At 53.1% G+C, this 24,247-nt stretch overlaps 1 protein-coding gene across 2 annotated transcripts in view; it reads left to right on the forward strand.

Annotated features, from left to right (window-relative positions):
- Window positions 1-311: 311 nt before the first annotated feature.
- sox10 (SRY-box transcription factor 10) overlaps window positions 312-24,247 on the forward strand; it is a 25,152-nt gene continuing 1,216 nt past the window's right edge. Inside the window, exons 1-3 of one of the 2 annotated variants that reach the window (XM_078237295.1) lie at window positions 312-331; window positions 407-799; window positions 23,064-23,320. In XM_078237295.1, coding sequence (XP_078093421.1) covers window positions 408-799; window positions 23,064-23,320 — 649 coding nt within the window. In that variant the 5' untranslated portion in view covers window positions 312-331; window position 407. Of the gene's footprint in view, window positions 332-402; window positions 800-23,063; window positions 23,321-24,247 lie in introns of those variants that run through there. The other variant, XM_078237294.1, reaches the window with a different exon arrangement.

Below are 24,247 nucleotides of genomic sequence, written 5' to 3' on the forward strand. Positions count from 1 at the left end.
GAGGGAAGGAGAGAGAGAGAGATACAGCATCTCAGCTGAGACCGAGTGACAGCCAGTGCACTGTTGTCTTTTAATTAAACCCCATTCAACTACAAATGAACTTCAACAACTAATCCAGCAAGCAATAGGGTTTAAAAAGTTTTCAAGAAAGTTTTGTCTGTGTGTGTGGGGGAGAAAAGTTGCTCAAACTCTGGATTCATACCTGAGAAATCTTAGCTTGCCAAACTAGTTTGACAACTTGTGAAACTTTTTCTGTGTGTGTGTGGGCAGAGGGGTTTTTTTTTTCCTTTTTGTGAATCTGTTGTCTTTTTTATTTAGACCCTTTCTTGAATCAGCAGCAATAATAAAATTGGGGATTTTTTGTGTGTGTGTGTGTTTGGGAAGAGGAGAGTTTTCAGCGAGGAACAATGACGGATGATCGCAGTGTGTCAGACGTGGCTAGCCCGGGAGGCTCTGAGAGTGACTCTGTTGTATCCCCGGGATCTTCCTTTGCAGCCGATGGAGAGGAAAAGCCCCAGATCCAGCCCAGTGCGGTGGAAGGGAGTGGGAAGCGAGAGGACGAGGAGGACAAGTTCCCCCTGTGCATCAGGGAGGCTGTGAGCCAGGTGCTGGAAGGCTACGACTGGACCCTGGTGCCCATGCCCGTCCGGGTTAACGGATCCTCCAAGAACAAACCCCATGTCAAGAGGCCGATGAATGCTTTCATGGTGTGGGCACAGGCGGCACGGAGGAAGCTGGCAGACCAGTACCCACATCTACACAACGCGGAGCTCAGCAAAACTCTGGGGAAACTGTGGAGGTAAGTCCTAGATAACAAATAATTCCCCCCCACCTTTGTCCCTGCCTGATTTCCACTCCACCGAACACATTCTGCACCCCCCCCCTCCACACACACACACACACAGAGACACATACACACACACACAGAGACACACACAGAGACATACACACACAGAGACACACACAGACAGAGACACACACACACACAGATACACAGACACACACACAGATACACACAGACACACAGATACACAGACACACACACAGATACACAGACAGACAGACACACACACAGACAGACACACACATACACAGAGATACACAGACACACACATACATACTCAGACACACACAGACAGAGACACACACATATACTGACAGAGAGACATACGCACATACAGATAGACACTCAGACACACACATACTGACAGAGAGACACACACGGACACACACACACACGCAGACTGGTTAATCAACTCTCAATTTCGGATTCGATTCCTGGCTTGGGTCACTGTCTGTGTGGAGTCTGCACATTCTCCCCGTGTCTGCGTGGGTTTCCTCCGGGTGCTCCGGTTTCCTCCCACAGTCCAAAGATGTGTAGGTTAGGTGGATTGGCCATGCTAAATTGCCCCTTCGTGTCCAAAGATGTGTAGGTTAGGTGGATTGGCCATGCTAAATTGCCCCTTAGTGTCCAAAGATGTGTAGGTTAGGTGGATTGGCCATGCTAAATTGCCCCTTAGTGTCCAAAGATGTGCGGGTTAGGTGGATTGGCCATGCTAAATTGCCCCTTCGTGTCCCAAGATGTGTAGGTTACCGGGGTAAATATGTGGGGTTATGGGGATAGAGCCTGGATAAGATACCCCGTCGGAGAGTCGACGCAGACCCGCTGGGCTGAATGGCCTCCTTCTGCACTGTACGGCTTGAATGATTCTATTCTACGGAATCAAGACTTTTGAGAGAGAAAAATATCGGGAACTTTTCTCCATGAAAAAATATGTCCTTTATTTGTCGTGAATCTTGGGTTTAACGTGCGGGATTCCAAGTCAGTATTTTGTTTAGGATACTTTGCAGAACTTGTGGATTCGGATCGTAAAATTCGCTTCTAACGCAGACTACAATTACATTTTCAACAATTGCGTTCTCTGTTCGTCCCCACCCACCCCCAGAAAAATAGAGAAACCTGTAGACCCAGAAAACGTGAAATCCAGAATGTTTCCGGTATCTTCTGCATTTATTTATCTCAGTTGTGGTGGTGGTGGTGGGGGGGGTGGGTTTGGAGCCGCTAGCTTGCTACTTTTACAGGTTTTGACTAGTTTGTCATCAACTTAATTATCATTCAAGGAAAGAAGTCAACGTTCTGGTGGAGAGCGAAGGGTTAACTTGGATTGCTAGCTTTATTGGCAACACGTTCTCCTCTTGTCTTCTTCAACCTCCAAAGATCTATTTTGCCCTTAATTCTTCTTGGAAGAAATCTAGTGAAGTGGGTCTAAGTAAAGATTCCAAAAAGGGTTATTGGATTAAGAGGGATTTCAATGCGAGGACTGTGATTCTTTAATCTCCAAATTCTTCAACCTAGTGAGAAGAAAAATCTCTTTCCACCAACCTCAAAGTGAATGCGTGGGGTTACGGGGATAGGGTCTGGGTGGAATGCTCCATCGGAGAGACGGTGCACACTCGATGGGCAGAATAGCCTGCTTCTGTTTGGTTTTTTTTTTTGTTTATTTATTAATCTCGCAAGGAGGCTTACATTAAGCCTGAGGGTGGCACGGTGGCACAATGGTTAGCTCTGCTGCCTCACACCACCAAGGACCCGGGTTCGATTCCCACCTTGTCTGTGTGGAGTTTGCACGTTCTCCCCGTGTCTGCGTGGGTTTCCTCCGGGTGCTCCAGTTTTCTCCCATAGTCCAAAGACATGCAGGTTAGGTGGATTGGCCATGCTGAATTCTTCCTCAATGTACCCGAACAGGCGACTAGGGGATTTTCACAGGAACGTCATTGCAGTATTAAGGCAAGCCGACTTGCAACACTAATAAATAACCTTTAAACTTAAACTCCTGCCCCACTTCCCTGTGGTCTCACCAACACCGTATACCCTATAACACTCCCATTGTCCTGTGCCTGTGACGATTTTGTCAAACCTCTCTTAGCTTCTACCTAAAAATTTATTTTAAAGTTTATTTATTAGTGCCACAAGTAGGCTTACATTAACGCTGCATTGAAGTTACTGTGAAAACTCCCCCGTCGCCACACTCCGGTGCCTGTTCGGGTACACTGAGGGAGAATTTAGCACGGCCAATCCACATAACCAGCATGTCTTTCAGACTGTGGGAGGAAACCGGAGCACCCGGAGGAAACCCACGCAGACACGGGGAGAACGTGCAGACTCCGCACAGACAGTGACCCAAGCCGGGAATCGAACCCAGGTCCCTGATGCTGTGAGGCAGCAGTGCTAACCCACTGTGCCACCCACTGTACTGTCGTGATTCTATAAGCATAAAGTTAGGGACAAGCGGAAGCAAAGAAATGGAGGAGGTACAAGGGTGATGGTTAAGGACTCCAGAGAATTGGACTGAGCGGGAGAGAACGGGAGAGAGAGCGAGAGAGAATATGTGGAGGATGAAGGGAGACAAGGCAAGGAGAAAGAAGACCAGTTGGAAAAGAGAGTGAGATGGGCGTAGCGTGACATGGATTGAGCGGAGGGAGGTGGGGGGGGGGGGGGGGGGTGGTGGGGGGGGGGGGTGGTGGGAGGGGTGGAGAGAGGAGGAGGCAGACTGAAACTCAGGCAAAGAGTGAGAAGATTAAAAGAGAGATGGATGGACAGAATGAAGGAGGGAAAAAAATAGACATGGAGAGGAGGGGAAAGAACAGACCAAGTGGAAAAATATGGATGAGTGACTCAGGCAAAGAGGTGGACAGAGCGAATAGACTGATAAATAGGCAGATGGGCAAAGTGTGTGAGAGAGAGGAGAAGATGGAAAAAACACAAGGGAAGAAAAAAGCAGAGAGAGAGTAATATTGGCAATCACAGGAACAAAGTAACGGGAAAGATATGGAGAGGCAGAGAGAGAGAGAGAGAGAGAGGAATGTACAAGAATGAACACAAGCTGAGAGCGGAAGAGAGAGTGACCAGTTCTGTACACGTTACTCTTGAGCTCACAGAGAGTTTAATGATGTCAACACAAAGTCATCAAGTGAGCAATATCCTGAGTGGGCAGAGGAGATACTAGTTTTGGGGATGGGACAGAACGTAATATCGTCTCGACACTCAGACGGTGTGGTTGGGCGGGTTAAATTGGCTCGGTGGGAGTGATTGCGAGCGCAGATTCACTCACCGGCCCCCCCAGCACAGCGGAGGATTTCACACCAAAGACCTGAGCGCAAATTCTCAACTGATGCTCTGAGTGCAGGACTGAGGGAGTGCCGCACTGTCAGAGGGTCAGAACTGAGGGAGTGCTCCACTGTCAGAGGGTCAGGACTGAGGGAGTGCCACACTGTCAGAGGGTCAGTACTGAGGGAGTGCCGCCCTGCCAGAGGGTCAGTACTGAGGGAGTGCTGCACTGTCAGAGGGTCAGTACTAAGGGAGTGCTGCACTGTCAGAGGGTCAGGACTGAGGGAGTGCCGCACTGTCAGAGGGTCAGTACTGAGGGAGTGCTGCACTGTCAGAGGGTCAGTACAGAGGGAGTGCCGCCCTGCCAGAGGGTCAGTGCTGAGGGAGTGCCGCACTGTCAGAGGGTCAGTACTGAGCTGCTGCACTGTCAGAGGGTCAGTGCTGAGGGAGCGCCGCACTGTCAGTGGGTCAGTGCTGAGGGAGTGCCGCACTGTCAGAGGGTCAGTACTGAGGGAGTGCTGCACTGTCAGTGGGTCAGTTCTGAGGGAGTGCCGCACTGTCAGAGGGTCAGTACTGAGGGAGTGCTGCACTGTCAGATACTGAGGGAGTGCTGCACTGTCAGAGGGTCAGGACTGAGGGAGTGCCGCACTGTCAGAGGGTCAGTACTGAGGGAGTGCCGCCCTGCCAGAGGGTCAGTACTGAGGGAGTGCTGCACTGTCAGAGGGTCAGTACTGAGGGAGTGCTGCACTATCAGAGGGTCAGGACTGAGGGAGTGCCGCACTGTCAGAGGGTCAGTACTGAGGGAGTGCTGCACTGTCAGAGGGTCAATACTGAGGGAGCGCCGCACTGTCAGAGGGTCAGTACTGAGGGAGTGCCGCACTGTCAGAGGGTCAGTACTGAGGGAGTGCCGCACTGTCAGAGGGTCAGTGCTGAGGGAGTGCCACACTGTCAGAGGGTCAGGGCTGAGGGAGTGCTGCACTGTCAGAGTGTCAGTACCGAGGGAGTGCAGCACTGTCAGAGGGTCAGTACTGAGGGAGTGCCGCACTGTCAGAGGGTCAGTACTGAGGGAGTGCTGCACTGTCAGAGTGTCAGTACCGAGGGAGTGCAGCACTGTCAGAGGGTCAGTACTGAGGGAGTGCCGCACTGTCAGAGGGTCAGTACTGAGGGAGTGCTGCACTGTCAGAGGGTCAGTACTGAGGGAGTGCTGCACTGTCAGAGGGTCAGTACTGAGGGAGTGCTGCACAGTCAGATACTGAGGGAGTGCTGCACTGTCAGAGGGTCAGTACTGAGGGAGTGCCACACTGTCAGAGGGTCAGTACTGAGGGAGTGCCGCACTGTCAGAGGGTCAGTACTGAGGGAGTGCCACACTGTCAGAGAGTCAGTACTGAGGGAGTGCTGCACTGTCAGAGGGTCAGTGCTGAGGGAGTGCCGCACTGTCAGAGGGTCAGTGCTGAGGGAGTGCTGCACTGTCAGAGGGTCAGTACTGAGGGAGTGCAGCACTGTCAGAGGGTCAGTGCTGAGGGAGAGCGTCACTGTCAGAGGGTCAGTACTGAGGGAGTGCTGCACTGTCAGAGGGTCAGTACTGAGGGAGTGCTGCACTGTCAGAGGGTCAGTACTGAGGGAGTGCTGCACAGTCAGATACTGAGGGAGTGCTGCACTGTCAGAGGGTCAGTACTGAGGGAGTGCCGCACTGTCAGAGGGTCAGTACTGAGGGAGTGCCACACTGTCAGAGAGTCAGTACTGAGGGAGTGCTGCACTGTCAGAGGGTCAGTGCTGAGGGAGTGCCGCACTGTCAGAGGGTCAGTGCTGAGGGAGTGCTGCACTGTCAGAGGGTCAGTGCTGAGGGAATGCCGCACTGTCAGAGGGTCAGTGCTGAGGGAGTGCCGCACTGTCAGAGGGTCAGTGCTGAGGGAGTGCCGCACTGTCAGAGGGTCAGTGCTGAGGGAGTGCTGCACTGTCAGAGGGTCAGTGCTGAGGGAGTGCCGCACTGTCAGAGGGTCAGTGCTGAGGGAGTGCTGCACTGTCAGAGGGTCAGTACTGAGGGAGTGCCACGCTGTCAGAAGTGCCATTTCTTTGTTGGCGACCTATTTCCCTCTGAGATGGACATAAATGGCCCCCACGTCCCCAAAGCGAACAAGTACAGAGGATTCTGCCCAGGGTCCTGGCCAATATTCACCCCTTAGCGATGGCCTGATTGCTGTTTCTGGGATGGTGCTGTGTGAAAATATCATTCCTACATTCCTGTGGAGTGGCACAGTGGTTGGCACTGCTGCCTCACAGCGCCAGGGACCCAGCTTCAATTCCCATCTGGGGGTCACTGTCTTTGTGGAGTCTGAGTGTTCTCCCAGTGTCTGCGTGGGTTTCCTCCGGGTGCTCCAGTTTCCTCCCACACTCCAAAGATGTGCGGGTTCAGTGGATTGGCCGTGCTAAATTAACCCTAGTGTCAGAGAGATTGGAAAGGTAAATATGTGGGAGTTACAGGGAAAGGGGCTGGGTGGGATTGTGGTCGGTGCAGACTCGATGGGCCGAATGGCCTCCTTCTGCAGTCGGAATTCTATGATTTTAGCAGAGAGTACAATTCAGTAACAATTCCCCGGCTGGAAAGCCTTATGGGATGTTCTGAAGCTGTAAAAGGTGATTCATTAACGCAAATTCTCCCTTTTTGTTTGCTTATATCACAATTAAAAAGGAACATGTCGGAAACGAGGAATAGTGATCCCATAAATGCTTCACGTGTCCTGTTCCATATTCCAGATCGGATCTGGGTTTTTTTCTCTCTCTTCTCCTCCTGATGGATCTGCCCTGTATCTCCTCCTTCTCCCCCTCCCGACTGGCCTCCCTCTCTTCCCTATCCCAGTCATCACCTCCGCGCTCCTCCAATTCCAACCTCGCACGCATTGCCCATTTCCGCCATTGTTGGCCATCCCTCCAACTGCCCAATCCCAAAACTCTGTCCACAAACAATATCAGCTCGCAGTCCTCCTTTAAGATTCTCCTTTTGGCCCCTTGTCCCAATATCTCATGCGCTTCAAGCGGCAAGGTGTCAAACTCTGTTTGGTGATTGTTCCTTGGGATGTTTGAGCACCGACAAAGTGCTATATAAATGTACGATGTTGTTGCTTCACTGGGTTCCTTCCCTCACTATCGCAAGTGGCCCCTGGCCTGCCAACAAACAGACTGCCACACATTAGCTGCCCCGCTCCCACCGCCCCCCACGCCCCCCCCCCTCCCTCCCCGCCACCCGCCCTCACCCAAGCATTGGAGACACTCATGGTGCAGTTGGAAAAGAGTTGGGGGTCCCAGAAGGAAAGAGGGTCATTCTCTGATAGAGTCAGACATTTCCAGGGAGCTGATTGTTGCCAGACCCCCTCCCCCCGCCCTCCGCCCCCACCCAACCTCTGTGTGGCCCGCCCGCTCACACCTTGGCCAGTGAAGGGTTGGCAAGAACAGTGAGGGGGCGGGGAGGGGGAGGGGGGGGGGGGGGGGGGAGTGGATGCTGCAAACAGGGAGGCCACCCGAGGAGGGGGATCTGGGGAAGGGTGCTCACACAGGGAGAGGGTTTTAAACCGGGTGCCCACTCAGGGAGAGGGGGCTCTGAGCAGGGTGACTGTTTGAGCAGGATGCTCACTTGAGGAGGGGGCTCTGGGCAGGGTACCCTCTTGGGGAGGGGACTTCAAGGAGGGTGTCTGCTTGGGAGGGGGCTCTGGGGAGGGTGCCCACTTGTGGGGGGGGGGGAGTGCGAGCAGGGTGCCCATTCGGGCAGGGACTCTGAGGCGGGTGCCCACTTGTGGGGGGGGGGGTGCGAGAAGGGTGCCCATTTGGGAAGGGGGCTCCAGGGGCGGTAGCGGGGGCCGGGCAGGGAGGAGGCATTGGGGAGGATGTCCACTTGAGGGTGCTGTGAAGAGTGTGGGTGGGCTCCAAACAGGGTGCCCACTCCAGGAGAGGGGGACGGGGTGCCCACTCAGGGAGAGGACTCTGGGGGTATTGGGGGAGGGGGGGGAGGGTGCCCACATGGGGAAACGGCTCTGGGTAGGATGCCCACTCGTGGGGGTGGTGGCTCTGGGGGGGAAGGAGGTGCCCGCTCGGTCAGGGAGACTCTGAGGAGGATGCCCACTTGTGGGGCGGGGTGGAGGGTACGAGCAGGGTGCCCACTTGGGGGGGAGCTCTGGGGAGGTTGCCCAATTATGGGGAGGGGGGGTGTGAGCAGGGTGCCCACTTGGGGAGGGGCTCTGGGGAGGTTGCCCACTTGTGGGGGGGGGGGGGTGCGAGCAGGATGCCCACTCGGGTAGGGAGGCCCTGTGGGGGGGGAGGGGGGGGGGGGGGGTGCGGGCGGGGGGGGGTGGTGGACGAGGTGCCCGCTCAGCTTCCGGTCTCAAGGCGAGAACGACAATGAAAGCTGGCAATATGTGCAGGGATTGGCTGGACGGAATTTGGGATACTCACCAGCGAAAATTAAATTGACTTTTCAAAAATAAACTCTGGAGTTATTTATAAAATGGACAGTGAGTGGCATCCGGCAGGGAGTTGGAGACAGAAATCCGAGGACTCTGGGCTGCGCTGACGCTGCCTAAAACCTTTTGCGGTGGTTGTTGGCGGTGAGTGGCTGTGGAGGTTGAGTGATTGGTCCGAGACCCCTGGCCCAGTGTGTGCCCTGTGTCTCTGTGGGCGATAGGTGCGGCATGGCAGAGACTCGGGGAGAGGGGGGGTGTCTCAGGGAATAGAGGCTTTCCAATCGCGCTGAATATCCATTCTCAACCTTTTCTATTTTTGGGAATTGCTTTTGGAATTGGGAAAGGGGGTTGATTTAATGGGAGAGAGGGCGTGTTTGAAAGCTGCCAGATTGGGCGCAGTTCGACTTGTTGGTGACAACGTAGCCTGCGGCTAACTTTGGCAAGGATCCTTCTTTCTTCAGTGGGATTCTTTCCAGTGATTCCACAGGATCCAATTCCACCCGATATTCCCTCCAAGCCATAAGATAATCAAGGAAAAAGCTTATGTCACCTCCAGACTCGATCACGTCAGTGATGTTCTGGTCAGCCTCCCACCTTTGATCCTTCCTAATTGAGGACCCCACGCATCTCGGACATTCTCTCTTCCGCCTTCTTCCATCAGGATAAGGATACAAAAGTCTGAGGTCACGTACCAACCGACTTCTTCCCTGCTGCCTTCAGACTTTTGAATGGACTTACCTTATAATCATGGAACCATAGAATCCCCGCAGTGCAGAAGGAGGCCATTCGGCCCATCGAGTCTGCACCGACCACCATCCCACCCAGGCCCTATTCCCGTAACCCCTCATATTTGCCCTGCTAATCCCCCTGACACTAGGGTTAATTTATCATGGCCAATCGACCGAACCCGCACATATTTGGACTGTGGGAGGAAACCGGGGCACCTGGGGGAAACCCACACAGACACGGGGAGAACGTGCAAACTCCACACTGACGGTGACCCAAGGCCGGACTTGAACCCGGGTCCCTGACGCTGTGGGGCAGCAGTGTTAATCACTGTGCCACCCTAGCTATGGCTGTAACACTACATTCTGCACCCTCTCCTTTCCTTCTCTATGAACAGTATGCTTTGTCTGTATAGCGTGCGAGAAACAATACTTTTCACTGTATGTTAACACATGTGACAATAATAAATTAAATCAAATCAAAGCAAAGATTTCAGCTAATTTGAAATGCCTTTGCCCCGTTTCCTCATTTGCACCAACCTATCACCCCCTCCTCACTGACTGACATGGGCATTCAATCAAACTATATTTTAATGTTAAACTTCTCTCTCATGGTTTCAATCCTTTACCATTCCCCCATCTCTGGGATTTCTTCTACTACTTTTTTTACTGGTTCCAAGGATTTTTTTCAGTGTATTTTTAGAATCATAGAATCCCGACAGTGCAGAAGAGGCCATTCGGCCCATTGAGTCTGCCACCGACTCCCTGACAAAGGATCTTACCCAGGCCCTTTTCCCCGCCCTATCCCTCTAATCATGGCCAGTCCACCTACCCTCCACATCTTGGGCGGCATGGTGGCACTGTGGTTAGCACTGCTGCTTCACAGCTCCAGAGACCTGGGTTCGATTCCCGGCTTGGGTCACTATCTGTGTGGAGTCTGCACGTTCTCCCCGTGTCTGCGTGGGTTTCCTCCGGGTGCTCCGGTTTCCTCCCACAGTCCAAAGATGTGCGGGTTAGGTTGATTGGCCAGGCTAAAATTGCCCTTTAGTATTCTGAGATGCGTAGATTAGAGGGATTAGTGGGTAAAATATGTAGGGATATGGGGGTAGGGCCTGGGTGGGATTGTGGTCGGTGCAGACTCGATGGGCCGAATGGCCTCTTTCTGTACTGTAGGGTTTCTATGATTTCTATGATCTTAGGACACTAAGGGGCAATTTAGCATGGCCAGTCCACCTAACCTACACATCTTTGGACACTAAGGGGCAATTTAGCATGGCCAATCCACCTCACCTGCACATCTTTGGACACTAAGGGGCAATTTAGCATGGCCAATCCACATAACACGCACATCTTTGGACACTAAGGGGCAACTTAGCATGGCCAATCCACCTAACCTACACATCTTTGGACACTAAGGAGCAATTTAGCATGGCCAATCCACCTAACCTACACATCTTTGGACACTAAGGAGCAATTTAGCATGGCCAATCCACCTAACCTGCACATCTTTGGACACTAAGGGGCAATTTAGCATGGCCAATCCACCTAACCTGCACATCTTTGGACACTAAAGGGCAATTTAGCATGGCCAATCCACCTAACCTGCACATCTTTGGACACTAAGGGGCAATTTAGCATGGCCAATCCCACCTAACCTTTACATCTTTGATCTGTGGGAGGAAACCGGAGCACCCGGAGGAAATCCACGCAGACACGGGGAGAAAGTGCAAATCCCACACAGACAGTGACCCAGGCCGGGAATCTAACCCGGGTCCCTGGCGCTGTGAGGCAGCAGTGCTAACCCACTGTGCAACAAAGGGTTAACAGTCGATGCTTTGCTTATCGCCGCAATTTTGGAATTCTCAAAAATTTGCTACTTTTGCTCAGATTAATTTACAGAGAAAGGGAGTGTGGGAGTGTTGGGATGAGAGTTCCCAGCTGACTCTGGCTTGAGTTCAGGGTCACAGCTGTGACATTCTGCGCTCCCCACCCCGACTCTCCCCACTCTGCCCACTGCCCAATCACCCTCCACAAGCACAAACTTCAAATCAAACACTGACTTTTCCTCCTGCTGCCCGTCAGGGGAAATGGTTACATCTGACCCGTGTCAGCACAGCAACAGTGAGGTACACCCCCAGCTGCGATTAAATGCTTCAGACACACAGAGACCCTCGACCCACACGGGTGGGCTGCGGGGGGGGGGCAGTTTCAGGGTCCAGCTTTGAGAGGTTAGGGGTCACATGGAGAATTGAATGAGGGGAGATTGAAGAGAAGAAACAGAAGTCTGGACTGAACTTCACATGAAGGAAGGTTTCCTGCACTCCATACATTGGAGCAGAATAAACTCAGTGACTTCAAGGCAGTAACTTTCACTCGGTTATCCCTTAGCATGGCAACTGGGGGATTTTCACAGTAACTTCATTGCAGTGTTAATGTAAGCCGACTTGCAACACTAATAAATAAACTTAAACTTAACTTGAGGGTGTCAATACTCCAAATCTGCACTGCTTACCTCAAACCTAACATTTCAAGTTTGTTTTAAAAATGGTTTTACACATTTTTCAAATACTTTCCTTCGCTGAGGTTAGCTGTTCATTCTACAAGTTTAGCAACAGTGTCACTCCCAGGTAGAGCACGGAGTTAGATATAGATTACAGCTCCCTCGACACTGTCCCCCATCAAACACTCCAGGACAGTTACAGCACGGGGTTTAGATACAGAGTAAAGCTCCCTCTGCACTGTCCCCCATCAAACACTCCCAGTATAGGTACAGCACGGGGTTAGATACAGAGTAAAGCTCCCTCTACACTGTCCCCATCAAACACTCCCAGGACAGGGACAGCACGGGGTTAGATACAGAGTAAAGCTCCCTCTACACTGTCCCCATCAAACACTCCCAGGACAGGTGCAGCACGGGGTTAGATACAGAGGAAAGCTCCCTCTACACTGTCCCCATCAAACACTCCCAGGACAGGTGCAGCACGGGGTTAGATACAGAGGAAAGCTCTTTCTACACTGTCCCCATCAAACACTGTAAGACGTTTAACAATACCAGATTAAAGTCCAACAGGTTTATTTGGTAGCAAAAGCCACACAGGCTTTCGGAGCCTTAAGCCCATTCTTCCGGTCAAATAACCCTGTTGGACTTTATCCTGGTGTTGTTAAACTTATTACTGTGTTACCCCAGTCCAATGCCGGCATCTCCACATCAAACACTCCCAGGACAGGTACAGCACGGGGTTAGATACAGAGTAAAGCTCCCTCTACACTGTCCCCATCAAACACTCCCAGGACAGGTACAGCACGGGGTTAGATACAGAGTAAAGCTCCCTCTACACTGTCCCCCATCAAACACTCCCAGGACAGGTACAGCACGAGGTTAGATACAGAGTAAAGCTCCCTCTACACTGTCCCCCATCAAACACTCCCAGGACAGGGACAGCACGGGGTTAGATACAGAGTGAAGCTCCCTCTACACTGTCCCCATCAAACACCCCCAGGACAGGGACAGCACGGGGTTAGATACAGAGTGAAGCTCCCTATACACTATTATCTGCCCTAATATCTCCTTGTTTGGCTGTGTGTTGAACTTCGTTGAATCTGCTGTAGAATCTGTCAGAGGGTCAGTACTGAGGGAGTGCCGCAGTGTCAGAGGGTCAGTGCTCAGGGAGTGCTGCACTGTCAGAGGGTCAGTGCTGAGGGAGTGCCGCACTGTCAGAGGGTCAGTGCTGAGGGAGTGCCGCACTGTCAGAGGGTCAGTACTGAGGGAGTGCCGCACTGTCAGAGGGTCATTACTGAGGGAGTGCTGCACTGTCAGAGGGTCAGTGCTGAGGGAGTGCCGCACTGTCAGAGGGTCAGTACTGAGGGGGTGCCGCGCTTTCAGGGGGTCAGTACTGAGGGAGTGCCACACTGTCAGAGGGTCAGTACTGAGGGAGTGCCGCACTGTCAGAGGGTCAGTACTGAGAGAGTGCCGCACTGTCAGAGGGTCAGTACTGAGGCAGTGCTGCACTGTCAGAGGGTCAGTGCTGGGTGAGTGCCGCACTGTCAGGGGGTCAGTGCTGAGGGAGTGCCGGACTGTCAGAGGGTCAGTACTGAGGGAGTACTGCACTGTCAGAGGGTCAGTACTGAGACAGTGCCGCACTGTAAGTGGGTCAACACTGAGAGAGTTCCGCACTGTCAAAGGGTCAGTACTGAGGGAGTGCTGCACTTTCAGAGGGTCAGTACTGAGGGAGTGCCGCACTGTCAGAGGGTCAGTACTGAGGGAGTGCCGCACTGTCAGAGGATCAGTACTGAGGGAGTGCTGCACTTTCAGAGGGTCAGTACTGAGGGAGTGCTGCACTTTCAGAGGGTCAGTACTGAGGGAGTGCCGCACTGTCAGAGGGTCAGGGTTGAGGGAGTGCCGCACTGTCAGAGGGTCAGGGTTGAGGGAGTGCCGCGCTGTCAGAGGGTCAGTGCTGAGGGAGTGCCGCACTGTCAGAGGGTCAGGGTTGAGGGAGTGCCGCGCTGTCAGAGGGTCAGTGCTGAGGGAGTGCTGCACTGTCAGAGGGTCAGTACTGAGGGAGTGCCGCACTGTCAGAGGGTCAGTAATGAGGGACTGCCGCACTGTCAGAGGTTCGGTGCTGAGGGAGTGCAGCACTGTCAGAGGGTCAGTACTGAGGGAGTGCCGCACTGTGAGAGGGTCAGTTCTGAGGGAGTGCCGCACTGTCAGAGGGTCAGTACTGAGGGAGTGCCGCACTGTCAGAGGGTCAGTACTGAGGGAGTGCCGCACTGTCAGAGGGTCAGTGCTGAGGGAGTGCCGCACTGTCAGAGGGTCAGTACTGAGGGAGTGCTGCACTTTCAGAGGGTCAGTACTGAGGGAGTGCCACACTGTCAGAGGGTCAGGGTTGAGGGAGTGCCGCACTGTCAGAGGGTCAGGGTTGAGGGAGTGCCACGCTGTCAGAGGGTCAGTGCTGAGGGAGTGCCGCACTGTCAGAGGGTCAGGGTTGAGGGAGTGCCGCGCTGTCAGAGGGTCAGTGCTGAGGGAGCGCTGCACTGTCAGAGGGTCAGTACTGAGGGAGTGCCGCACTGTCAGAGGGTCAGTAATGAGGGACTGCCGCACTGTCAGAGGGTCGGTGCTGAGGGAGTGCTGCACTGTCAGAGGGTCAGTACGGAGGGAGTGCCGCACTGTCAGAGGGTCAGTACTGAGGGAGTGCCGCACTGTCAGAGGGTCAGTACTGAGGGAGTGCCGCACTGTCAGAGGGTCAGTACTGAGGGAGTGCCGCACTGTCAGACGGTCAGTGCTGAGGGGGTGTCGCACTGTCAGGGGGCTCAGTGCTGAGGGGGTCCCGCACTGTCAGGGGGTCAGTACTGAGGGAGTGCCGCACTGTGAGAGGGTCAGTACTGAGGGAGTGCCACACTGTCAGAGGGTCAGTACTGAGGGAGTGCCGCACTGTCAGAGGGTCAGTACTGAGGGAGTGCCGCACTGTCAGAGGGTCAGTGCCGAGGGAGTGCCGCACTGTCAGAGGGTCAGTACTGAGGGAGTGCCGCACTGTCAGAGGGTCAGTGCCGAGGGAGTGCCGCACTGTCAGAGGGTCAGTACTGAGGGAGTGCCGCACTGTCAGAGGGTCAGTGCCGAGGGAGTGCTGAAGTTTACACTATTGAGGAAGAGCAGTGGTGTTCTCCCCAGTTTCCTGATAAATTCATATCTCAGTCGGTATCATGCTCCCATTGCTCTTTATGGGATCTTGCTTTGCTTTTTCGTAGTTTGATGACAAAACCCGTTCGTCAGCAGTGAAAACTGGGGATCCTGTGGTGCTTTCGAAAGGTGCTTCAGGAAGATAGGAATTAGGAGCAGATATCAGCAAGTTCAGCCCTTCGAGCCTGTTCCGCCATTCAATCAGATCACGGCTGATCTCTCCCTGGTCTCAAATCCACCTCCCCACCTGTTCCCCATATCCCTTTAACCCGTTTCTTTATTAGAAATATATCCATCTCCTTCTTGAAACCATTCAATAATTCAGACTCCACCGCGCGATGGGGCAGCGAGTTCCACAAATTCACCACCCTCTGCGAGAAGTAGTTCCTCCTCATCTCAGTTTTAAATCTACCGCCTCTCAACCTATACCTGCGACCTCTTGTTCTAGATTGCCCCACAAGGGGAACCATTTGGTCGATATTTCCTTTATCAATCCCTTTTAGTATTTTATATCCCTCGACCAGATCCCCTCTCGTCCTTCCAAACTCCAGCGAGTACAAACCCAAACTGATTAATCTCTCCTCATATGTCAATGTGGTTGATTCTCAACTGCCCTCGGGGCAATTAGGGATGGGCAATAAATGCTGGACACCCAGCGACGCCCATGTCCCACACATGAATAAAAAGAAAATCCTTTCATCCCCGGAATCAATCTGATGAACCTCCTCTGAACTGCCTCCAATGCCTCCGCATCCTTCCTCAGATAAGGAGACCAAAACTGGACCCAATACTCCAGATGTGGTCTCACCAACACCCTATACAATATAAATGTGTTCATTTATTTTGCTTCGAATGCCCCCCACAACGTGCGGAGGTCTCTCTTCCATGTCACAACTGGCACCCATCGATCAGAAGAATGAGGAGTTCCTGATGTTAGGGCGTCACAGTTCTACCCTCAACCGTGCACCCCACCCCCACACTCATTCTGATCCCATTTCAATGGGTGAATGCCCAATGGGTTGAATGGCCTCCTTCTGCTCTGGACTGTTCTACAATTTATCAAATGACCTTTGAAAGTTCAAGCCCCAGGGAAGTGGGAGAATGGGAATCTCTGACTGTGTGAGCGAGTCTGTAATCTGAGTCGATTTTTACGCTCAGTCTTTGGAATAACGGGTTGCAGAGAGACTCAGGGCCAACCTCACCGCCAACAGACTACCCCCCCCCCCCCCCCCACCCCCCGTGTGGCAAGCAGGTGGGAGCTTTGTATTCTTTGTATTGGCATCACTGGCAAGGGTGGCATTTATAACCCATCCCGAATCGCCCTTCGAGAAGGTTGTGGGTGAGCTGCCTTCTTGAGCCACTGCAGTCCATGTGGTGTAGGTACACCCACAGCGCTGTTAGGGAGGGAGTTCCAGGGCTTTGATCCAGTGACAGCGAAGGAACGGCCGATATATTTCCAAGTCAGGATGGTGAGTGGCTTGGAGGGGAACTTGCAGGTGGGGGTGTTCCCAGGTATCTGCTGCCCTTGTCCTTCTAGATGGAAGTGGTCGTGGGTTTGGAAGGTGCTGTCTAAGGAACCTTGTTGCGTTGCTGCAGTGCATCTTGTAGATGGTACACACTGCTCACTGAGTGTCGGTGGTGGAGGGAGTGAATGTTTGTGGATGTGGTGCCAATCAAGCGGGGCTGCTTTGTCCTGGATGGTGTCGAGCTTCTTGAGTGTTGTTGGAGCTGCACCCATCCAGGCAAGTGGGGAGTATTCCATCACACTCCTGACTTGTGCCTTGTAGATGGTGGACAGGCTTTGGGGAGTCAGGAGGTGAGTTACTCATCGCAGGATTCCCAGCCTCTGATCTGCTCTGGTAGTCACAGTATTTCTATGGCTGGGTCCAGTTCAGTTTCTGGTCGATGGTAACCCCCAGGATGTTGATAGTGGGGGATTCAGTGATGATGATCTTATTGAATCTCAAGGGGAGATGGTTAGATTCTCTCTTGTTGGAGATGCGGAAACCTCAAAGCTTTAATTCCTCAGCTTGAGATTCATGTTATTTCTGCTTCTTCTGCCTTAGTTGAGTTGGCTTCATGGAGTATATCCACACTGCACCAACAGAGATGTGGGCAGCGATGTGAGTCCTTATTCTTTCACACAGAGGGTCACTGTCATTGACACAGTGGGGGTAGAAATAGCGTGGAAATTAGGAAATTTGATAACCATCGGAAGCAGCTGGAGCCTATTAGAATCACAGAAATACCATGGAAAGAGGCCATTTGGTCCATCGCACTTTGTCCTGCCGCCCCAGCACTTTGTCCATAATCCTGACAGTTGCTTGCGGACCTGTCCAAGTCCCGCTCCCACTTGCGAGGAGCTGGCAGCCCGACCCCGCTGGAGTGTAGGGAGGACATCGAGGCCCCCCACATGGTTGGGCTCTGTTGGCCCCCGGGCATGGGCCTCCAGGCACTGCCCAAGGGCAAAAGTGCCAATGCCCAGGGGGGCACTTTGGCACTGCCCACCAGGCATGAGGCAATGCCAAGGGGGTGGGGCCTATTGGGGGCAGGGCCTGATGGGGGGGGCTGGACCTCTGGGAGGACACTGGTAGGGTTGGGGGGGGGGGCGCTCCCGCTGCCACTCTGCAGTCAGGCTGAGTGACAGAGGAATGGAGGCCAGCGATCGGGGCTGGCCATCGGGGTGGGTGGGAGGGGCTCGGGCTGCAGCGGGCGGGCGCGACTGCAGAGAGGGGGAATCGGGCGATCGGGGCGGTGGGGGGGACATTGAGGCAGGCTGGGGGCGGGGGAGGCGGTGGGGGTCGGGGCTGGGCCCGGACATGTTCTGTGGGCTAGCGGTAGAGCTGGCCAGTGATCGGGGGGCCAGCAGTGCGGGGCCACTGCGCATGCGCGGATCTCGGTGCTGACGGATCGGCGCACGCACAGTGGCGCTCACAGCGATATGCTGCCGGCTTCTCCAGCGGGAAGAGGCCCTGGCCCCTGATATTTACCATGATTCACGCTGGTGCATTCTGCCGTGCAGGGGGTGTGGGAGATTCATTTTGAAACTTCCGCTGTAGAAACCAGTGGGATTTACTCCAGTTTTTATGCAAATTCATCACTTAGAATTTTTTTGGGAGAATTGCCCCCCTCATCTTGATTATACCACCTCTTCACCCTCACCGGGGAAAACTGTCTGAACTTTTCCAACTGCTCCTTGGGACTGAAGTTCTTCTCCCCTGGTAACATGCTGGAAAACCACCTCTCTACCCTTCCTCACGCCATCGCAAGCTTCCTGAATTGTGGCTCCAATGATTATAAAGTTCCAACGTGATCTCTTTTCCTTTCAGAAGCATTTTGTAAAGCTTTTAAACGTCCCAAAGTGTTTTCTAGCCAATCAGGTACATTTGAATTTTGGCCATCGGTATAAAGCCAATGGCTGTGAGATTCTCAGAGTGCTCCCCACTCCTCTTCCTGCGGTGACAGAGGTTCCTGACCAGGCCATCCCAACACTCCAGAATGTTCTCTCTCATCTGCAGCCACTTTATGTACCTTCAAAGCCATCTCCCTTCCAGTCAACAACATGAATTGTTGGGGGGGGGGGGGGGGGGGTGGTGGGTGGCACAGTGGTTAGCACTGCTGCCTCACAGCGCCAGGGACCCGGGTTCGATTCCTGGCTTGGGTCACTGTCTGTGTGGAGTCTGCACGTTCTCCCCGTGTCTGCGTGGGTTTCCTCCGGGTGCTCCGGTTTCCTCCCACAGTCCGAATGATGTGCAGGTTAGGTTGATTGGCCGTGCTAAATTACCGCTTCGTGTTAGGGGGATTAGCAGGGTAAAGATGTGGGGGTTACAGGACTAGGGCCTGGGTGGGATTGTGGCCGGTGCAGACTCGATGGGCCGAATGGCCTCCTGCGCTGTAGGATTCTATGATTCCCTTGCCTTCCTTCTTGCTTACCTTTCCTGCAACATGGTTGTTTGGGTATTTACAAAATTGGGCCTCTTGGTCATAAAAATTGTTAATCTGACCATTCTCCATATGATTGTTACTTTTAATAAACTTCTAAATGCCTGTGTACAAATAACGCTGAGAGAGAGGGGGGACTGAGAGACACCAGTCAGTGGACAGATATCTCCCTGAGAGAGAGAGGGGGGACTGAGAGACACCAATCAGTGTACAGATATCTCCCTGAAAGAGAGAGAGGGGACAGGGAGACACCAGTCAGTGTACAGATATCTCCCTGAGAGAGAGAGAGAGAGGGGACTGAGCGACACCAGTCAGTGTACAGATATCTCCCTGAGAGAGAGAGAGGGGACTGAGAGACACCAGATGTCTCCCTGAGAGAGAGGGGGGGAGAGAGGGGACTGAGAGACACCAGTGTGCAGATATCTCCGAGAGAGAAAGAGAGAGAAGGGACTGAGAGACACCAGACAGTGTACGGATATCTCCCTGAGAGAGAGAGGGGACTGAGAGACACCAATCAGTGTACAGATATCTCCCTGAAAGAGAGAGAGGGGACAGGGAGACACCAGTCAGTGTACAGATATCTCCCTGAGAGAGAGAGAGAGAGAGGGGACTGAGCGACACCAGTCAGTGTACAGATATCTCCCTGAGAGAGAGAGAGAGAGGGGACTGAGCGACACCAGTCAGTGTACAGATATCTCCCTGAGAGAGAGAGAGAGGGGACTGAGCGACACCAGTCAGTGTACAGATATCTCCCTGAGAGAGAGAGAGGGGTCTGAGAGACATCAGTCAGTGTACAGATATCTCCCTGAGAGAGAGAGAGGGGACTGAGCGACACCAGTCAGTGTACAGATATCTCCCTGAGAGAGTGAGAGGGGACTGAGACACCAGTCAGTGTACAGATATCTCCCTGAGAGAGAGGACTGAGAGACACCAGTCAGTGTACAGATATCTCCCTGAAAGAGAGAGGGGACTGAGAGACACCAGTCAGTGTACAGATATCTCCCTGAGAGAGAGAGCGGGATTGAGAGACACTAGTCAGTGTACAGATATCTCCCTGAGAGCGAGAGAGAGAGAGAGGGGACTGAGAGACACCAGTCAGTGTACAGATATCTCCCTGAGAGTGAGAGAGAGAGAGGGGACTGAGAGACACCAGTCAGTGTACAGATATCTCCCTGAGAGCGAGAGAGAGGGGGGATTGAGAGACACCAGTCAGTGTACAGATATCTCCCTGAGAGCAAGAGAGAGAGGGGACTGAGAGACACCAGTCAGTGTACAGATATCTCCCTGTGAGCGAGAGAGAGAGGGGACTGAGAGACACCAGTCAGTGTACAGATATCTCCCTGAGAGAGAGAGGGGACTGAGAGACACCAGTCAGTGTACAGACATCGCCCTGAGAAAGAGAGGGGGGACTGAGAGACACCAGTCAGTGTACTGATATCTCCCTGAGAGCGAGAGAGAGGGGACTGAGAGACACCAATCAGTGTACAGATATCTCCCTGAGAGAGAGAGGGGACTGAGAGACACCAGTCAGTGTACAGATATCTCCCTGAGAGAGAGAGGGGACTGAGAGACACCAGTCAGTGTACAGACATCGCCCTGAGAAAGAGAGGGGGGACTGAGAGACACCAGTCAGTGTACTGATATCTCCCTGAGAGCGAGAGAGAGGGGACTGAGAGACACCAATCAGTGTACAGATATCTCCCTGAGAGAGAGAGGGGACTGAGAGACACCAGTCAGTGTACAGATATCTCCCTGAGAGAGAGAGAGGGGACTGAGAGACACCAGTCAGTGTACAGATATCTCCCTGAGAGAGAGAGGGGACTGAGAGACACCAGTCAGTGTACAGACATCGCCCTGAGAAAGAGAGGGGGGACTGAGAGACACCAGTCAGTGTACTGATATCTCCCTGAGAGCGAGAGAGAGGGGACTGAGAGACACCAATCAGTGTACAGATATCTCCCTGAGAGAGAGGGGGGACTGAGAGACACCAGTCAGTGTACTGATATCTCCCTGAGAGCGAGAGAGAGGGGACTGAGAGACACCAATCAGTGTACAGATATCTCCCTGAGAGAGAGAGGGGACTGAGAGACACCAGTCAGTGTACAGATATCTCCCTGAGAGAGAGAGGGGACTGAGAGACACCAGTCAGTGTACTGATATCTCCCTGAGAGAGAGAGAGGGGACTGAGAGACACCAGTCAGTGTACTGATATCTCCCTGAGAGAGAGAGAGGGGACTGAGAGACACCAGTCAGTGTACTGATATCTCCCTGAGAGAGAGAGGGGATTGAGAGACACGAGTCAGTGTACAGATATCTCCCTGAGAGCGAGAGAGAGGGGACTGAGAGACACCAGTCAGTGTACAGATATCTCCCTGAGAGAGAGAGGGGACTGAGAGACTCCAGTCAGTGTACAGATATCTCCCTGAGAGAGAGAGAGGGGACTGAGAGACACCCGTCAGTGTACAGATATCTCCCTGAGAGAGAGAGGGGACTGAGAGACACCAGTCAGTGTACAGATATCTCCCTGAGAGAGAGAGGGGACTGAGAGACACCAGTCAGTGTACTGATATCTCCCTGAGAGAGAGAGGGGATTGAGAGACACGAGTCAGTGTACAGATATCTCCCTGAGAGAGAGAGGGGACTGAGAGACACCAGTCAGTGTACTGATATCTCCCTGAGAGAGAGAGGGGATTGAGAGACACGAGTCAGTGTACAGATATCTCCCTGAGAGAGAGAGAGGGGACTGAGAGACACCAGTCAGTGTACAGACATCGCCCTGAGAGAGAGGGGGGACTGAGAGACACCAGTCAGTGTACAGATATCTCCCTGAGAGCGAGAGAGAAGGGGGATTGAGAGACACCAGTCAGTGTACAGATATCTCCCTGAGAGAGAGAGGGGACAGGGAGACACCAGTCAGTGTACAGATATCTCCTGTTAGCAATATTTAAAGCTTTTATGTGGTTGGTTTAAATGTGGATTCAGTAATTCGAAGCTGACTATTCGGCCTGGGTAGGAGGATATCTCAAAGCGTTTTGCAACCACTGTTGGAACACAGGAAACACAGCAGCCATTTTGTGCACAACAAGATCCCACAAACAGCAGCGAGACAATGGCTGGATAATCTGTAGTCCCAGGACACCGGGGAACACGTCCCCTGCTCTTTGTTGTAACAATGTTCCACGTGGTCTTGTCTGATGGTCAGTTGTTGTTGCTGACCGTTGTGTCGGTGGGACCTGTAGCTGTAACCTGGAGGGCAGAGAGAGAGGAGTGTTGTTCGAGTAGACCATCAGGCATCAGAAATGATATAGCGCTGAAGGAGGCCATTCATCCCATTGTGCCTGTGCTAGCTCTTTGACGGAGCTATCTGATGAGTCGCATTCCCCTGCCCTTTCCCTTGCAAATTCTTCTGGCATTCATCCAATCTCTTTTGAAAGCTCCTATTGAATCTGATTCCAGTGTCCTTTCAGACAGCGCCATCCCGACCACAACAACTCGCTGCGTTTACCACACAAGAGATTTTTCTTCAAACGGGGCAGGGCTACTGGGGAAAAGAGTTGGAGAGTGGAACAAATTGGATAACACAGCCAAAGAGCCGACATCAGCATGATGGGCCAAATGGCCTCCTTTTGTGCTGTATCTGTTCTCTGATTGCCTGAACGCAAGACGGGGAAGGGTTTCACATGTGCCGGATGGTTTAGATCATAAGGCCATACGGCATAGGAGCAGAATTAGGCCACTCGGCTCATTGAGTCTGCTCCGCCATTCAATCATGGCTGATATTTTTCTCATCCCCATTCTCCTGCCTTTTCCCCATAACCCCTGATCCCCTTATTAATCAAGAACCTATCTATCTCTGTCTTAAAGACACTCAATGACCCGGCCTCCACAGCCTTCTGCGGCAAAGAGTTCCACAGATTCACCACTCTCTGGCTGGAGAAATTCCTCCTCATCTCTGCTTTAAAGGATCGTCCCTTTAGCCTGAGGTTGTGCCCTCTGGTTCTAGTTTTTCCTACTCATGGAAACGTCCTCTCCACGTCCACTCTATCCAGGCCTCGCAGTATCCTGTAAGTTTCAATAAGATCCCTCCCACATCCTTCTAAACCCCAACGAGTACAGAACCAGAGTCTTCAACCATTCCTCATCCGACATTTCCTTTGCTGCAGGTTGCTGAATGAGAATGATAAGAGGCCGTTTGTGGAGGAGGCAGAGAGACTACGCTCACAGCACAAGAAGGACCACCCCGACTACAAGTACCAGCCGCGGCGACGGAAGAACATGAAACCCGGCCAGGCCGACACGGAGGCCCACCCGGACGACAGCCACATCTCCGCCGTGCAGCCCCACTACAAGGCCGTGCCTCAGGACCGCGGGCGCGGGGCGGGAAGCTCCCCGCTCTCGGAGGGACACAGCGAGCACACAGGTGACCCATCACCCCTTTCGACCCAGCCCAGCCATCTCATGGCGCTCCAATCTCCCACTCCCAATTCCTCACAACAATATCGACCTTTACCCCATCTAACACTGTCAGCAACACCGGCTCGCCTCGGGAATGAGCCAATGTGCTTCCCACTGGGACTCTGCTCCCCAAAACATTGGTGAGAGCAGCATTGATACCTGGAAGCAAAAATACCTGGAATTAAGAATCATTTATGACCATGAAACCATTGTCGTAAAAACCCATCTGGTTCACTCATAGAATCGTAGAATCCTACAGTGCAGAAGGAGGCCATTCGGCCCATCGAGTCTGCACCGACCACTATCCCACCCAGGCCCTATCCCCATACATTTACCGCAGCTAGTCCCCCTGACACTAAGGGGCATTTAACATGGCCGATCCATCTAACCAGTACATCTTTCGGACTGTGGGAGGAAACCGGAGCACCCGGAGGAAACCCACGCAGACACGGGGAGAATGTGCAGACCCCGCACAGACAGTGACCCAAGGCCAGGAATCGAACCAAGGTCTCTGGCGTTGTGAGGCAGCCGTGCTAATCACTGTGCCATCGTGCCGCCCACCACTCATTAGGGAAGCAAATCTGCTGTCCTTACCTGGTCTGGCCTACATGTGACTCCAGAGCCACAGCAATGTGGTTGACTCTCAACTGCCCTCCAAGGGCAACTAGGAATGGGCAATAAATGCTGGCCCAGCCAGCGACACCCATGTCCCGCGAATGAATGAAAAAAATAATCTTTTTCCACCACTGGCGTTGTATTCAACCAGTCAATCTGTGCCAGGCAAGAGCGAACATCGCCAATGACCATCCTTGTTGCCAGTTGACCGCCCTCCGTCCGTGCGCCCACCCTTCAACCCCTCCAGGGAACTGGTCAATCCTCATCCAAGGGCACA

The sequence above is a fragment of the Mustelus asterias genome, chromosome 21, assembly GCF_964213995.1.
Source record: "Mustelus asterias chromosome 21, sMusAst1.hap1.1, whole genome shotgun sequence".
NCBI lineage: Eukaryota > Metazoa > Chordata > Chondrichthyes > Carcharhiniformes > Triakidae > Mustelus > Mustelus asterias.